The sequence below is a fragment of the Scaptodrosophila lebanonensis genome, unplaced genomic scaffold (assembly GCF_003285725.1).
Source record: "Scaptodrosophila lebanonensis strain 11010-0011.00,11010-0021.00 unplaced genomic scaffold, SlebRS2 tig00000061-arrow-pilon, whole genome shotgun sequence".
Classification (NCBI taxonomy): Eukaryota; Metazoa; Arthropoda; class Insecta; order Diptera; family Drosophilidae; genus Scaptodrosophila; species Scaptodrosophila lebanonensis.
Genome location: NW_022060554.1, coordinates 7,373,179 through 7,391,613, shown reverse-complemented (window position 1 = coordinate 7,391,613; position 18,435 = coordinate 7,373,179). Strand labels below are relative to the sequence as shown.

At 37.0% G+C, this 18,435-nt stretch overlaps 1 protein-coding gene across 5 annotated transcripts; it reads left to right on the top strand.

Moving 5' to 3' along the window:
- The first annotated feature begins 3,810 nt into the window (after window positions 1–3,810).
- On the top strand, window positions 3,811–18,147 carry LOC115624661 (flocculation protein FLO11). 5 transcript variants are annotated; one of them, XM_030519447.1, is made up of 4 exons: window positions 3,811–4,453; window positions 14,444–14,677; window positions 16,544–17,326; window positions 17,387–18,147. In XM_030519447.1, exons 1-4 carry the CDS (start codon window positions 4,366–4,368, stop codon window positions 17,881–17,883), a joined length of 1,602 nt encoding a protein of 533 aa, XP_030375307.1. In that variant the 5' UTR covers window positions 3,811–4,365; the 3' UTR covers window positions 17,884–18,147. The 5 variants fall into 5 exon arrangements, with proteins under 5 accessions (XP_030375307.1, XP_030375306.1, XP_030375304.1 ...); XM_030519446.1 differs by having other exon boundaries at window positions 14,444–16,756; window positions 17,135–17,326; XM_030519444.1 differs by having other exon boundaries at window positions 14,444–17,326; window positions 17,387–17,915; window positions 17,978–18,147.
- Window positions 18,148–18,435: the final 288 nt, after the last annotated feature.

Genomic DNA, 18,435 nt, shown 5'->3' with positions numbered 1-18,435 from the left:
AAAAGTCTTAAACTTTCGATATAAGTTGCAAAGGGATTTAAATACAAGTACAACAAAATAATTTACACTGTAAAATTGAAACCAAGCCATTCGAGTAGAAATGTAGACATCAAATAAATAGGAATGAAATAGGTTTAAATAAACTTACTTACATAAGTGTAGAATTTTATAATTAAACAAGAATTTTGAAGCCTACTTTTTGTACTTGATATTAAAACAAACAAAAAATCGTTTTTTTTTTTTCGAGTATTCCTAATACAAATAAGTCGGGACACAATATGAAAGAACATAATGTTTTTATGACCAGAAAAAATTGAACCTGTATGACGACGATATAACTAAATGTATTTTCAGTAATTAATTACAATCAGATTAGCTTTTAATGTCTGTATGCACACGCATTTTCTCAAATGTTGGCTTAACTGGAGCTAGGGGGTCAGGGTTTATAATAAAGGTGAAGGTTTGCCATCAGAAATGAAGCTACTTAGTTTTTCCACCATTTTCCCAGACCCCGACCCTCTAAGCGGCACAAATCTGACTCAATTAAAATATATGTACTATATATCATTAAACACTGTGCAGTGACTGTGTGTTGATGCATTGCGAGTGCTAAGTTTGTTGGTGCTGCTGACATCGCGGTTTTGCCCGGCCTTTATCTCGAGCTAGACTTCACACTACTGTCCCCCTTAGGGAGCTGGTCCATTGTTACAAAAAAATATACGATATTTATAAAAACGCTTGTTTTCGTAATACAGTTTTGATTACTTCTCTGACTGTGAAGCTGCTGCCCCACTCAACTGGCTTAACTCGCTCGGCCTGCCTTATGCCCATTGATGGCTTTGTTGGGCGCCTAACTTTAAGCATTTTGATTTATTGTCGGACGCCGGGCCGCTACTGTTGATAGTCAGCGTTTGGGCATAGACACAGACACAGCCATAGACAAAAGGGCATCTTTAACGCTATTTGGTAATGCTTTTGTGTAATTGTAACAATAATGTTGTGGGCCAGCAGACGTGACTCTCGTTGTCGTGGCGAAGCAAACAAGAAAATCATTGACATCATCAAATCGTTCAGTTCATTTATACATTATCATTATGACACATAGGAAGACATCAGGCGTCGCAAATGCCGGTAAAGTCTTTATGCGGAACAATTGCAACTGACATAGTTTTCTACATACTGTTGCATTAAATTTCAAAATACGTACATTAATTTATATGTTGACGGAAATGGACAAGCTACGAAAGTAACTACTCCTTTGGATCTGATTATTGTTTTTTAATTGTAATTAATAATCATCGCGCAATTAATAAAACATATATTCAGAAATACATAGGTATATTTTTCTTAAATCATAAATCATTATATTGATAATGATACCTAAATTACATTTTGAGAAAGTTTGTTAATTTCTAAATTTTAAATAAAACAAATATATACATATGTTAATATTTGTTCCAAAATGAAACAAAAAAGATTTTTTAAATCATATTTAACGTTGCTCAATGTACTATATTCTCTTCAACACTCGCATCTTTTGCACTTTTACATCGAGAGACACTTCGTACGTAGATACTATATATACATATGTGAGTATGTACAATCCTTTTCTGGTTGCAGTTGTTTTTCTTTCCTTATTATAATTTGTTCCTCTTACAAATTTTCGTGAAAATCTATAACAATACTGGCCTATGAGCAGGGATCTTAATTTTTACTCAACCGGATTTGATATGTTCCGTTTTTGTCTTTAATTAAATTACTCTTAATTTAGAAGTTGTTTTTATAATACTAATTTGTTTGCAAGGCCTATTAACGTCTCTGACTTGGTCTGGCTGTGAATCGTGGCAATGAGAAATAAAAGTGCCAACTTGTCAAATTTCGTTCTTTTTATACCCTGTACCCAAAGGGTACAAGGGTATATTAGTTTTGTGCGAGTGCACATGGAACACACAGAAGGAGGCTTGGTAGACCCCACAAAGTATATATATTCTTGATCAGCATGACAAGCCGAGTCGATATAGCCATGTCCGTCTGTCCGTCTGTCCGTCTGTCCGTCTGTCCGTCTGTCTGTCTGTCTGTCTGTCTGTATGAACGCAAGGATCTCCGAAAGTATAAGAGCTAGAATAACCAAACTTGGTATACAGATTCTCCTGAGACCGAGAAAGGACGAGTTTGTTCATTTTTTCTGATCCACCCCTCCACTCCCCCCCTATTAACGATTTTCTATAACTCCCGTAATTCTTGGAATTTTGAACTAAAATTTGGTAGACACATCCAGTTAGTAATTGTATATCCGTATACCAAGTTTCATTATGATAGAATGATCGGAAAGAAAGTTATAGCCATATAACCAGGCCCAATGCACACATACATACATATGTACAAGTACACAAACACGCATAAGGCACGATTCTGATGTAAATGTAAATGTATCTATGCATGCATGGAATATTTAGTTAATTAATTAAATTAATTTAGTTAATTAATTAAATTAATTAATTAAATTAATTAATTAAATTAAATTAATTAATTAATTTAATTAAATTAATTTAATTACTTTTTTGTGGGGTGGTACAGGGTATTTAAGAGTTGAGCCTGCTCGACTTTAGCATTCCTTTCTTGTTGTATGCTTATCATATGGACTTTTCATCTTATTTAAATTTAAAAAAAAATCAAATTAAATTACTTAATAAGAATTACTTTTTCTTATGTTAATTGGAGTTGGAAATTCCTAGTGTCCGATCAATGGAAAATTGTATTCATCTATTTCTTCATATCCGGTTTTTTTTTTTGCTTAAATTATTTTATAAATTCAATTTATTGACAAATATTTAGATATATATTCACATATTTTCATTGTTTTTAGGTAGTCATATGGGCTCTTGAACAGAATGCCCGTAACATTCAATCTTAGCAATCATGCTGAAATGAAAACGAAAGCCATAAAAGCGTCTCAAACGGGATTCTTATGCATATTCGTAGAATATTTGTTTAAGTTATGTACGAGTATACTACATACATAGATGTTTCTAGTGGCTGTGGGTAAGTTTATGTGCCAAGCTAGCAAAAAAGTTGTCAAATATATGTATGAACCTGTCTTGGAAACAGTTATAGATACATTTGATGTCATTTTGATCGTTGAAGTAGTCCGGTTAGCTATACGTTGATATGTGGAGCACGTTGTTCAGAGATATGTATGTATGTAAATATCGATACTATATGTATGTATGTATGTAAATGCTGACCTTGAATGGCATTGGAAAAGTAAAGCTATTTATATTCGATATTATACGGTTGGGTGTATAGTAAGTATAAAACTAACTGAGGTTAGTTGTCGTTTCAAGTATGCAATATGTATAATTTATTGTAATTAAAACAATTAATTTCACTTTCCGGTTTTGGTGTACAATGAGAACTTGCAGTGCACAATAGAACTCGAGTGCAAAGCTAGAAAAACAAAACATGAATTTAATTTTGAAGATGGACGAAGCGACTGAGCCACGATTTGAATACAAACATACATACATACATGCTGTATGCCAAAAGCAATCCTACAGTTTTTCTTTAGTTATAAACAATATTGCTGTTATTTATTTTTATTTACTGTTGCCTGTGCGCGTAATTCAAAACAAAAACAAAAAAGCACTGACGCAGGCGTCCATGCCAACGTCGACGCAGACGGATGCTGCGCTGGCTCTAGCACTTGCGCTGCTTCGACGCCGTTGCTGTTTTGGTTGTTGTTGTTTGTTGTCAGCTTCAGGTCTCGAGCCGTTAGCGCTTCCATCAAAGTTTATTGAAAGCGCAGAATTCGTGAGCTACGGACGTGTCGCGCTTCGCCAGTCTCAGTTTAAGTCTCTAGCCGCTTTTGTCGCCGCGTCGCGCATTTCGTTTTGCATCTTGGAGAGCAGGTCTAAAACTCTCAACCCAACTAGTAACTTCTTCACACTTGCCTTGCGTTACTTTTTGAACTAACGCTAACGTGCATCGTGATCGTGTCACAATTGATTGAATTTTGTGTGCAGCGCCGACAAAAAAATTAATACTACATACATACATACATACATATATTATTTGTATTTGGAAATACCGCGGTTGCGTTGTCGTCGTCTGGGACTCTGTTGTCATCAGCGCCAAGCCGATCATTGTTATTCGACTGCCTACGCCTTAATTATTTTGCGAAGTTGTCGCTTTCGTAGTCGCGTCTTTCGTTTCGATTTTTGGGCAATGCGAAATTCTAAATTGTTAATTGCGTGACTAATTTCTGATGACATAAAGAAAATAATAATACAAAAAATAACAATCATCACATAATCTACTATTTGCAATTGTTCAACACTACCAGCTGTGCCCGTACCTCTAATCAGAATGCTCCCCATTACCGTTACACTGCTGCTGCTGACGCTGACGCCGACGCTGATTGCAAGCGCACCCGCGCCAGCGCCCGACAAACTTGGTATTTCCTTTTATGATCCACTCCGATTATTATTCAATTTGCATAGCAATATGATATTACGATACTCGTATGTAATTAGTGTTTGTTCGTAGTTTCCTTTTGCACCTCTTACCGTTTTCGATTATTATTTATTACGTGTACGCATGTGTGATTTTGCGTTGCGTGTTCGTGTTCGGCCAGTGTTTAAAAGCTAATCTTACTAATTTTTAACGCCGTTTTGGCAACATTTATAACTTAACCTCCTAAGCTATTTGTGGGGTACAAAATATTTACAGCAACAAATAAAAAGCTGTTAAGGTTATGCAGACATTTGAAAAATGTGTATCAACAAAAAATGCATAAGTAGTAATTATAAAAATGTATCTAACCTGAAGGTAATAATTTATCATTATTAAACGCAGCTATCTGCCGTTCAATTTGCTCATGCATATATAAAATAGTTGGACAAAAAACAACTCCAATTCGGCAAGTAGAGTTGCGCATAGACAAACAAAATATTCAATGTGGGGTTTGCATCTACATATAAAAAAGAAATTAATAAATTCCACAGTACGATTTTATTACAAACTATGTATATTAGTTGGTTATAAAGTTTATTTAAGTCTTATGACATACAAGAGTCGGGCGTTTGCGAATCAAAACCTTATTCTTAATGTTTTTTGTTAGACTTTGTTACTAACTCGTCCTTTTTAGTGGATACAATTTCCAAAAATAAATCAAGAGCTTTAAAAAGTTTCTTGATATTTTTTAAAAATGTTTCTTATTGGTTATTTGTAATATTTTTACTAAATTCACACTTGATATATATTTTAAATCATTGGAAATATATTGAAGGAAATGATCATTATTTAATGAAGTTACTAAACTGAAGTTTTTTATAGTAGTACTCCATTCATTCATTTTCTAGAAAAAATATTAAATATGTACAATGATTCTAATTTAGTTATTTTATAATCAACACAGATCTGTCAATTGAATTTGTCAAGATTCAAGTACCAAAAAAATGTAACTTCAAAAGCAAAATTAAGTAATCATAAATATAAATATACGTAGAGCCGGATTTGGGCTAAGATTTTTTTATGTGAGAACAAACCTGCTTTGATTGCATTCAACATCGATATTATTCAATTAAATTAAGTATTTAAGACGGTTTTTTATGGCTGTAAATATTTTATGTACCCTTAGAAATGTATGTTTATTTATTTTCCCTAACAAAACTTGTTTTTAACTAATTGTTTCCAAATTTTTAAAATTCTTAAATTTAAATGTTTTTTGTGTTTGTTAATATGTTTAGTCTGTAGTTTCTACCTTAGAGCTGGGCCTATTATTGTATCTCAGTCTCCTGTCTCTCTATATTTGTCTTGCCTACCTGTGCTAACCTTTGCATGAAAAACACATCCATACACACATAATCACACACATACATACATATTATGTTCTCAATATTTTATCACCCTGATCGGTCCGTATCCTTTCACACACATAATGCAAACTTTGACGCAATCTTGACCCAAATACCAAATGAAATTTGAGTATAGCTTGTATTTACTTTTAAACGCATTACGCACAGATACATACTGGCATACATACAAGTATACGAGTATTTTTTTTGCGCCCTAGTCAAACATTAACCGCCGTCTTCCAGTCACTAGTTGGCACATCAACGCCTCTGGGAGAGAAAATGACGGCGAGCTACCAATTAGCTGCCAAACGCTCTTAAATGTAATAGCCGCGTATATGTTTATTGGACAAACAAACCGACAACTATTCAATGGGGTGGACCATAGAAAAAATAGAGTAGCTTTTTAAAATAAATAAACACATACTAAGCTTAACAGCAACAACAAACCAATTATAGTTCCCAAAGGCATCAAAAGATAATGAAATCCAAGTCAATGCAAAGAAGCTGCTGGTTACAGACCTTAGCAACAATTTCAACAATATCAACAATATCAGCGACATCAACAACAACGAAATCTGAAAACCCTCAACAGCAGCTTAACGAACATTATGTAATACAAACTGAGCGGCAGCGTTGCAAGGCTTTGGCTTTAACATGGCCAAAAGCCGGCGGGACAACATTCGCTAGTAGTTGTCAAAGAAACGACCTCTGGGACGCACAGGCGTCATCTCCAACTTCTCTGTACAAGTATGCATCTTCTACTTGGCCCCAAGTCTACAAGTCTATAAATTTTCGTCTCGCTTTTTGTTATTACGATTTGTTCGCTGTTGTTTACACTAAACTTCTTTTCCTTTTCTTGTTGTTGCATTTATAGGTTTGTTTTGAGCTCAGTTTTTTTATAATGTGAATTGTTTATGGGACGTACACCAGCCTCGAGCTGTGGTTTTTGGCGAATACCTTTGGTTTCATGGACTTCTAAATGAAAATTTCGACAAAATCTGATACATAAATGAAGCTTTAAAATCTTCCACACCAATAAGTACTGATTCCCATCCATTGTAACTACAACTCCCTCAGCATACAGTGTATATATTTTATTTAATTCCCATCTCGTCATTTGCGATCCGGAATGTTGGAATATTGTTGGAATATTTATGAGCAAACGAGTTTTTAATACAGGGACTCTAAATGTTAAAGAGGCCTGAATAAATATATGGTTACATTTAATAGCTTTTCAGTAAAGTTTAGGACACAGAGATTTCGATCGATTGAAATTTTTAGCTTACTTTGAAAAAGTTTGCACAGAAGTTGTATAAATACATGTATACGAACTTCTATTTGTTTACTTCTCGTTAAAAATGCAGTGTATTTTATGGCGCTACTCACATAGTAATTTTTTGTTTGTTTTGAATGATTTGGATACAAACTGGTTTAGCCTAATAACTAATTCTCAGCGAAAATTGTATACAGACATGACATAGAAGAAAATATGAAATATTTTCCAGATAAAAGATCGTATGATTGAATCGATTTGAATTTTCCAAGTAATTTTTATTTACAAGACTATATTAGAAGTAATTCGAACATATTGTGTGCCGCGGTTGAATGAAAATGTACTGAGAGAGACAATCCCATCAAATGGACATAAAAAATAGCAATACTTTCAACAGCAACGAGTGTTAAACACAATATGTGTAATAATATGAGACAATTATATTTATAAACAGAATACAAAACCAGTGCTTTTAATTTTCATATAACATACTGGTATCTCCCAAATGTATAGTTATTTAAGGTCGTCACATTTCCAGGAATGGAAGCATAAGTTCTCTTTTCAAAATGTACTCTTTATTTAAAATAAACTATAATTAATTGCCAATAAGTATTAATTAGGTACAATAAATCCTTTATCATTAAAAGCCGATAATAGACTAAATTTAGGCAACACAAAAAGCATAGTATTGAACTTTTAAAGTTTTAAAAATTAATATAATGAAAAAAGGTTGATATTAGAATACGTTCCCGGAATTTAGTTTTTACAAATGCCTGATTGGTGAGCTAGTGCGATAGTCTTAAAATACCAGATGGATGGGATTTGATGGGAGTTTGTCTCTCCATACTAATTTAAAAAAAAAAAACGCTAATCTTTTGGGCTGGTCCAGTATATTTCCGTGTCCTGATTAATATTCAAGTATTTTCATGGTCATTATGAGAACTGGATTTCAAATGGCAATATCAATTTAATATTAAAAAGAAATAATTCAAATATTGTTTGAACTGCCCATAAACCTACTGACCAACAACTGCATCTCAATCAATTGAGTCTTTGATCGCCTTTTGCATTATCTATCGGTTTTGCATTGTCGCGTCTTCTTCGTGTGGCCCGGACAATGGTTGCCATTGTTGAAGTCTCAACAATGAAACGCTTAATTGATATTCGTTTTCTCTATTTATTTCCGTATAGAGTGTTATTTGTTGGGCTTTTCAATTTTTTTTCTCGCTTGTTTTCACACGGCTGCTCTTATTATTTCTATGATTTTCTATTTGCCACATTTTTTGCCACTTGAATGAATCTGGCGTCAATCGATTCATCATAAGATATACTTATTTGTACGTGATAATTAACAATTTCGCATACCTCTTTGTGCTCCATAAGCGTAACAATAATGGGTTTAAGCTGAATTTTCATTATTTTGTGATTTATGGCTGGGCTTTGTTATTTCATTAAACTAATACGATACGCTGTGGAATTTGGTCTGGTGTGCTAAAACTTACATAAACCAGCGAATCAACAAAGTGCTCACACACTCCTATACACACACATACGTATCTATGTTGTAATTAATAGCTGACACAATGGCCCATACAATATACATACTTACGTAGATAAAAGGTTGCCCACAGCCAGATATTAGGCTGAGATGGCCAACCAGGCGCCCAAGGCACGTGATCATTAACAGGCTTATGCATTAATACAGAAATGCATTAAAAACAACATTGCATCATAACTATTTGACTCAATAACGAAAAATGGTGCAATATTTTTGACATGAAACCGACAAATAAAATATATGTCCAGTTTCTACAATAATTAGAATAATTAGCTTAAAGACACGAGACTGATAAAAAATTTTTACAATTCATACATTTTTTAAATCTAGAAGGACGTTGCATTGCTATTCATTGAATATCAGAGATGAATATGATTTACTGAACTTTAATTTTGCTATTTATTGCTGCACGACAAATTAATATACTTTAGAAACATGTAATATCCGCATCTGTATAGAGATTATTAATCTAAGGGGTTTCCAGTAAATGTTGATTTTAAAAAACATGGAATTGTATTTAATTGTTTGTTCTCTGCATAGTCTGAATTACTGGGTACTTGGGGAACTAAAATCATGCTTAAAATACTAGGAATATAGTGAGTGAGAAGATCGATTATTTTTCCAAAATCTTGGTGCATGTTTTCTACAATAATTAGAATAATTAGATTGAAAAAAAATACCTCAAATTTTGTAAATTTTCATTTATGCCAAATTACACCAAGTTTTAAGACACCAGACTGATAAAAAAAAGAGAGAGCTCCTTTACAATTCATACATTTTTTAAATCTAGAAGGACGATGCTGTGCTATTCATTGAATATCAGTGATGGATATGATTTACTGAACTTTACTTTTACTATTTGTTGCTGCAAAATACAAAAAAGACAAAATACTATACTTTAGAAACATTTAATATCGGCATCTATATAGAGATAATTAATCTAACGGACTTCCAGTAAATGTTGATTTTAAAATTTATTTCTGACAAATGGCTATCAATATCATAACATAAAACATACGATATATACATTCAGATTATAAAAAGAAAAACGATTAAAACAAAAAAATTGAATTAAATAAAATTACAACCATTCTTAAAAGAGTAAAGATTTTAAAGAGCAACAACAAATATTATTCATTATTCAGACCTTAGGAAATTTTGTATGCATGGTTTAATCAAAATGACTGAGCTCTCATGGCCAAAGAGATGACTCAATTAATTATAGTTGCTACATAGAACCCGAACATCGATTCAGGCTTATGGGAGCAAAAAAGCTTGGAGGTCTTTGAGGAGCAGTAAAGTTAATTAGGCTAACAAGCACCGAAGACCCGATTTGATTTTAAAAAGCATTGAATTATATTTAACTGTTTGTTTGTTCATTGCATTGCCTGAATTACCGGAATTGTCGGAGAAATGAAATCTTTCCTAAAATACTAGCAACATATGCAGTGAGCGAGAAGATCGATTATCATTTCAAAATCTTGGCGCTTGTTTGCGAAAAGTCTCTCGTAAATTAATGCCGATCGTTCTGTAATTTTTCAAGTTGAAATTTCACAATTGCCTTGACATTTACGAGTATAATGCGCTAGTGAGTCGTTTGTTTATAATTTCGTTTGTTTTCAAGTGCAGGCATGGCAGATTTAAATAAACACGTTCGCTCTGGGAATTTTAAATTTATGAACGAACAAAATAGAATGAACAAGGCATGCTGACAGCAAAACTTGGATATTTTGTGCTCTCAGTCGATTGATGATGCCACAGTTAGCTTATTTCGCTTTTTTGGGGGCATAAAGTATAAACGTTTTGACATAAATTTCTGATGTCGTGGGTTGTGCGCTTTTCAGCTCCTCAATAAGTCGATTACTCAAGGTCTAAGACGACGACGACAACACAACAGCAAAAGCAAACAAAATTAACAAAAGGCATTACATTTCATTGTTTTTGTTGTTGATTTTGTTGTTAGTTTAGTGAAGGCTGCATAAATGTCTAAAACTTGTCAAAAATCAACAATCAAGCAAACAAACAGTAAAATTGGCAACTGTAAAAATTAATATAAAATAAAGTACATATTTTTACTATTGCTTTGTAGTTGCAGCTTACGCGAAGGCCTTAATCAATTAAAATCAAAATAAATTATGAAGAAAAAAGACGACGACACGCAAAATTAATTGGCGCGTGTTCTAAACTAAGCTTGAAAACTAATTTGATGCACACGTTTAGCGTTGGCTTTTTTTTATATTTCTGGGTGTGCCTGTATGCTTGTTTTTGAATTTGTATTTTGACATTTGCGCCTTGAAGATGTCTCGCTTCCTGTTGCGCAATTATTTTGAAATTATTCAGAGTTCTGCCATCAATTTTGTGGCCTAACAATGGGCTGATCTAGAGGGGTTTCACACGACTTACATGCACATCACAATTAGCCAAGTACATACTCGTTGAACCGGCTAGAATGCCTAATAGCCGAGCAGTGCTGTCGTCTTTATAGATCTGTAAACAATTCCAACTCACCTCAGACTTCAGACTCACAATGAGGCACGTAAAGCGTTAAGAGTTCACGGCCATATGGCTGAATGTTGCAAGTGGTGTTGGCTGTCTTTGATAAATGATGTGATCATAATTTTTCAACTGAAAACTGATAAGCTTTCAGTCAAAAGTGTCTACTTAATGCTGATGCTGATTGTGAGAACTGTGTGTGGAGGATAACAAGCGTCAGCATCAACCTGACGGGTTGGCCAAAATGAATACAAAGAATGGCGAATTAACTTTTTAGTATTTATAAATTTATGAAATGCACATGTGTTTGCTTACCGGAACTCAAAGCCAAGTCAACACGTCTAGCCAATCAAGAAATCAATACGCCCATCATCACCACGCTTAGTCACAAATGGCACGACCGCACACACACACAACTAAATATAATTCTAGTTGCTTTGTTTTGTCAAGTTGAACTTAGGTAGAATTCCCCAAAGCTTGATTAAAATATTCATTCATATACTCGTATTCACACAACGCTGCCAATTAGCATGTTAATATAAAATACTTATATATCTACAATGAATACATATAAAATCACTTTTTTTTATTAAACAGGATTCGACTTCCATATGAAATTTCAAAAATGTTTAGGCACGTAAATATTATAATATACTCATGTATATATTTTTTTTGCATATTTTTACAATGACAAACAATTAACGCGTGTAATAATTTTAGCAAATTGGCGATAATTTATGTGGAAAACAAGTTCTCCAAAGGTACACAATGGCGCCAAATTAATGTACATTACATGTGAAATCCATGGAAACGTACACGACTAATATGTATTTATGTTTCCAGTGTCGCTAACAACAAAAAGAAAATTAGATGCCACGATTACATTTGGGGTTTGGATTTTAAATTTCAGCACATATTCAATTTTTCGCTTGTTTCCAAAATCTTTAAAGTTTATTCTGTGACCATAAAAGTACGGAAACAGTTAAGGTTTTATCATTGGATAATATAATAATTCAATATCAATTTATGTCATGTCAGTATTTTCTTCAAAATAATCCGAACATTATTTGTTTCATTTCTAAAGCTAGAGATTTTTATATTCAATTTAAATTTATGTAATTTTATAATTTTGTTCAATATTATTGAAAATATTTATTTCTCTTCAAAACTACGGGAATTTTATTTTTTCTTCCTCAGCTTCGTGTGATAGTCGCTTTACATAGACTATTGCCGCTCTTTTCATTATATATCGTAATTCAGGTTAGATATCTGAGTATCTTATATCAACAGAGTGTTTTTATTTAAGACTATCCAATGTGCACAATCAATAATATATTTGTTAAATAAACTTAAAGATTATTTTTTTCATTTATGAGATGTTGTTACATGACATTTAATCTGAGGTATATAACAAAAAACAAAAAAAACGATCGGGTTGTTAGCAGGAAGCAGAGTAGGAAGTAAGATATGGGTTCTTTACTACTTAAATAATAATATGTTAGAATTTATAATGGAATTGTTTTTTATCAGCAGTGGATATTTTAAAACTAGAACTGCCAGTATTTATTTTTTTAATTACAAAGAGACACAAAAAATTTTATATTTTTCGATTTTGATTTTTGCTTGAGTATTATAATTATTTTAAATCGGTGTAGGATATTTATGAAATCATCTAATGCTATTAAAAATTTACAATAATACTCTATGTAACGGATCTCAACTAGAGTCATTCAAAATTCATTCAAGTCATTCAAGTTAGTTACAAAATTTTTTAATAAACACATTTTAAACAATAAAATGGATCATAATTTAAGCAGATTTTTGCTGCTTGTGGTTTATAAAGTCATCTAGACTGTTGATGGCATTGGTCTTCTTGTCATAATTAGGGCCAAAAGAGAAAATAGTTTGCACTGATTGTTGTTTGACTGATTGCCTTATTTATTATTATATTTTAAGATTTGTTATCATAGAAATAGTTTCTAACTAGGCAGTTTCGATCACATCTGCACCCGAGAACCAACTCGCCAAGATAATACTATTTATTCAAAAGTATTAGTATTCTATTAACAAATCTGAATAATGGTAATAACGCCTTAGGGGTGTAATTTCAAGTAGGTATAACACTATTCGAATTGAACAGCGAGCCTTTGATATTTAAAAGAGTTTAATTTATGAGAAAATTTCAAAATGCGACAAAGCTAATGTGAGAAGGGGTAGGCACAGAAACAGTCTATATCCAAAGCTCAAGCCACTCACATCTGCACAAATAATACAAACGTAAATAAATAGTCAGTCAGTTGCCTTAGTTTTCCAGGTGTTTGGTCTGAAATCCCAGCATCTTAAGAGATTCAAAGCAATGTCAGTTTTAAAATACTTGGGCAATGAAGTTTATGTGCACTTATTTAGAGTGATTTAGAAAATCTGGAGTAACTTGACATTTGGGGCGCTCTTGGTTGGTCTAAAATATGCAATTTTCTGTGCTCTGAGATTCAATTACGCGAAACAAATGACTTAGGCAACGAACTTGATTTGCTAGACAACAATTTAAAAGCAATTGCTGGCCATTTGCATTTTCCTCTTGTACAAATTAGTGTTGTTTTTAACACTTGACACAATACAGCATTTGCAACAACAACGACTGCATTACTAACCAAAAATATAGATGTGTGTGATGCTTATTTTGACTAACTCTTGAAATTGTACATATCTATGTACTCGTATATAGGTATTATGTATATGTATGTATGTATAGTATGTGCTAAGCCTTTGTGTAAATAACAACAACAGACACAGCAACTTCTGCCACAAACACATCAACAGACACAAAATATCGCCCATCTAGCAATGTCAATCAATCAACATTCGCAATGGCAGCCAAATTGCTGACAAGCGAAGCGAACAGCAGCAGCAGCTTCTTCTTCTTCTAATGCTGCAGCTGCTTCTGCTTCTGCTTGAGCCTTTTCTTCTTCTTCAGCTCCAGCTTCTGCTTTATCTCCATCTTCTTCTGTTTCTAACACTTTTGAACTCTTTGAGTTTGACGCAAATTGCCGAGCAATTGCGACGGCCCATGCTTACATACATACATACAAGTATATCTTCTGTACATTCTACACAAACAACAACAACCACACTACTCCACCACCTCCATTAAATGACACACTTTACGCAAAAACACAATGAACAAACCACAGCACGAACAACAACAAAACATATAGAAGAACAAAACAAAACAAAACAAAAACACAACTTTCCCCTTCTCTGCAGATGCTAATAATTCACCATTTGCATTAGAATTACAACCGCCCTTACTAGACAACCCAACCGGCGGCACGGCCATCGATAGCTATGGCAATCCCATTGACACATTGAAACCGATCGATACGCCCGACGGGCGCAAGGTGGTCAGCGCTCAGGGTTTGCAATTCGAAATACCCAATTATGCGTCGGGCATTACGGAAATACGCAAGCCAGCCGATGATTTGCTGCCACCGCATATTGGTGAGTTAAATGTGCCAAAATCCCCACAACAAAAAAAGAGACACTCTCAACCAAGCAATGAACCTAACCGCAACAAAGATGATGCTGCTGATGAAGGCAGCACCGCAAGCAGTGCTCATCAGGCACAGCTCCAAGCCACATCGAGAACCACAGCAGTCACGGCAATCACAGCAACAACAAATACAAAAACAACCACAAGTGCCACAGTAGCCCGCACAGGCAAAGAAATTAACATAAGCACTGCCAAGTCAAAAAGCATGCGCACGCCCTCAAACACAAGCACACCCACAACCCACGTAGTTGAACTAACACCTACCAAGCGCTCCACATATACCACTCTTATTGCACCTCCACCTAATCATGAACCCCATGTCAAGCCCAACTTCTCCCGCCTAACAGTCAATCCCATTGAGCCCGAAGCCCTCGACCCTAACCCCAGTCCCGTGTCACGATCTCGCGATGCGAACCGCCCTTCCAACCAACGACCAAACCCCCCTCTGAGGAACGGTAACTTAAATGCCCATGCTCCCCAAGACTCTGAGACGATAAAACGCATAACCTCTAAATACTCAACTCCACCTCCTTCCCACATAGATGCCATAGCGGTGGCGCTGCCCAGCGCAGACACGGGAGACATCGACATCGACACCGGCACCGACACCTCATTTGCACCACCACCAGCACTTGCCACATCACTAACCCCACCAATTCATAGCCCATCGACAGTCGTAGAGGTGGAGGAGGCACAGCTTGTGCCAGTGCCAGTGCAGAGCCAGGAGGAGAGTGCGCAGACATTGAAGCTGGCCGGTGGAACGCTGCCCGACTACATTCTTCAGCTGCAGACTGAGGACGCAAACATTGGCGGGCCCGTGGAATGGACGCCTGCGCCAAATGGAACGCCCTTAAGTGTCATAGCTTGGGACTTGCTGCCGCCCATCAAGGAACCAGAACCAGAAATAATTACCGAGCAGCATCCGAAGCACGTGTTGGGTATAGAGGACCCAGTCACTCACAACATACATGTTAGCTTAAGCAGTGGAAGCAATGGGCTGTCACCACAGGCTCAGGTTGTGACCGAGGGCCAGGTTTCGGTGGTTCCCCTGCAACGTGATGGACCGGAGGGACATGGTACTAACGCGCATGTCGGCAGCACAACCCCACGCAATGGACGATTTCCAAATCGTCAACGTGGCACAGCACACTACAGCACCACATCCAGAACAACGACGACGGCCAGACCTCGTAGTACCATACCTCCCACAACCACAACCACCACAACGACCACAACCACAACACCGCGAACCACTCCGTCTACAACTAGAAGAACAACCACCACACCACGGCCAAGCACCACAAGGACTACTACTGCTCTGCCAACATTGAGCACCACACCGCTCGATCCGGCCACCTTTTATAAGCTGGATAATGAAGAGTCCTACGCCTACACCCTGCCGCCTTGGCTGCAGGAGGTCACTGATCCGGATTTGGATGTTGCTGTCACCTTCATTGTACCCACTGACAATGATCAATACAATCATACCTTGGCGAACGATCTAGAGCCACCGCTAGAACCGTTTGTAGATTTACATAACATACAACTGACACCCCCGCCAACCCGCAGCACCACAACAACGATAACAACAACAACTACCGTAGCACCAACAACGAGAACGACGACAACAACAACAACAACAACAAGACGGCCACAGTCAACTACGCGCCCTAATTGGGTGCGCGCCACCGCCGCAGTAACACCCAAAATCATCACGAATGCACCCACATTTAATACGCACACAGATCAGGTCGCCAGCACCACACAACAACATCAACAACAAGGTTTTACAGCTACTACAACCACCCACACAGATCCGCTATCGAAGCAACAGCCACCCAAGCCTTTTGAGCGCGCAACAACAACGACAACTGCTGCACCAATTGCAGAGCGGAATCCATTCGACTCGGCCACCATCCCACCCTGGCTGGTAGACTTCGATTACCCTGATGTCGGACCAGGCGTACCCTACAATCCGGACAACTTTAAGGACACGGGAAGCAGCACCGTCCACCATCAGTCAGGAGGTACTAAGCCCAATGACTTTAAGCCCCACGGCTTCACTCATCAAACCACTACGAATGCCAACTTCGCCACCGCCACCGCCACCGCTGGCGTTACCATATCCCAATCCAATTCCCCACCAACCTCCTTCGCAGGCCAAACTGTAACAACCTCTTCTGCTTTCCCATCAAAAGTCACGCTTCCGCTTCCATCCATCGACAGCGATACAGTGGAGCCGCCACTAGTACTTATACCGCCAGCGGAGCAAGTCGATGACAGCGCCACTGACGATGTGGCTGCCAATCATGTGCACGGCGGCCAGCACAACAAGCATATTGCCCTTGCCACTCACACGTCCACACACTTTCCCACTAGTACAAACTCTGTAACACATTTTGCAGCTCATCTGGAGCCACAGGGCTCGTCCACACAACCGCCTCTGCCCGTCCTTGATGAGCAGTTCCCGCCCTTCCAGCAATCGCCATCTCTACCTGCAGGAGACGCAGCCAACAAAAAGATTGAATACACCAAAAGCGAAGAGGGCAAGGTTATTACAACCCCAGTGACTAACGGCTTAGGTGCACAGCGCAAAGGTAAGCATCTAATTATCCCTCCCAATAGCAAACCCTAATGCCTTATCCCCTTCTCTATAGATGCAGAATCGAACAACGTCTTTACAGGCTTCGGCAGTAGCAGCACCACTCGCGTCAACACTGTTGGTGGTGCCGCCATTCCTCAATCGACTCCCTCTACCAGCAATACTGGCAAGTACACCGGCAGCTTTGGTGCACCCGCTGGTCTGCTAAAACCACTGGGCAGCGTCTCCAGTACAGCCACTGTCCCCGCAGCCAAACCGAACATCTATGTAGCTGGCGACGAGCACGAGTTCAGCCACAACGTGAGGGGTAACAAGGCGCGACCTACAGCCAATCCAGGTCGTTATACGGGTGGATTTGGTGCCCCCAGTGGAGTATTGTCGCCACAAGGCGGTGAACCACGGCCCTTCCAGCAGCCTCAACAGTCCCGACAGCATAATTTGGTCGCAGCGGCCTCTTCTACGACATCCTCGTCCAGCTATCAAAGCCGCTTCGGAGGTCCACCCGGCATATTGGTTCCATTCGACAATGTGCAGCGTCCGGCACAGCAGTAGGCGTGGCACAACGCCCACTTAATTCACTACACGTACTTTAAATTATTTATCTACATATGTTAAAGTTTTGTAAGCTGTCATAATCTCGTTGTAGCCACCAGCCCTTCCCAAGAAGAAACCCTCGAACGAATTTTGCGATTTGTCGATATTGTTTGTTTTACGATTAATGTAAAGGCCCCGTCATACCATGGGTATGTTATGAATGTGCTTGTATATAATGTGGAATATCAATTATACAATAAATGTTTAAATCATTACTATTTATGTATGCTGTGTGCAAGAAAATTTACTCTTAGTATATGAGATTTCCAACGACAATTACATTAAGACGCCTGAGTTAATTAATTTTGATACTGCACGGCAATTCGAGAACGGAATAATCCTTCTGACTATAAGTAAGTTCTTAACGAAATACAGGTCTAGTAATATCGCCGTTCACCAAAAAAATATAGGAAATCTGAATAGAACAACTAACTACAAAATGTTAATCTGTCCTATATTTGTATTAAAGAATTAACGTTCGTTGGGCATCCCAGAAATATATAATTACAC

Bases quoted from the DNA above. Each gene is read 5' to 3' on its own strand.
- LOC115624661 (XM_030519444.1), top strand. From the start codon at position 4,366: ATGCTCCCCATTACCGTTACACTGCTGCTGCTGACGCTGACGCCGACG. The intron at 4,454-14,443 runs GTATTTCCTTTT...CCTTCTCTGCAG, and splicing joins GCCAGCGCCCGACAAACTTG to ATGCTAATAATTCACCATTT. The intron at 17,327-17,386 runs GTAAGCATCTAA...CCTTCTCTATAG, and splicing joins CTTAGGTGCACAGCGCAAAG to ATGCAGAATCGAACAACGTC.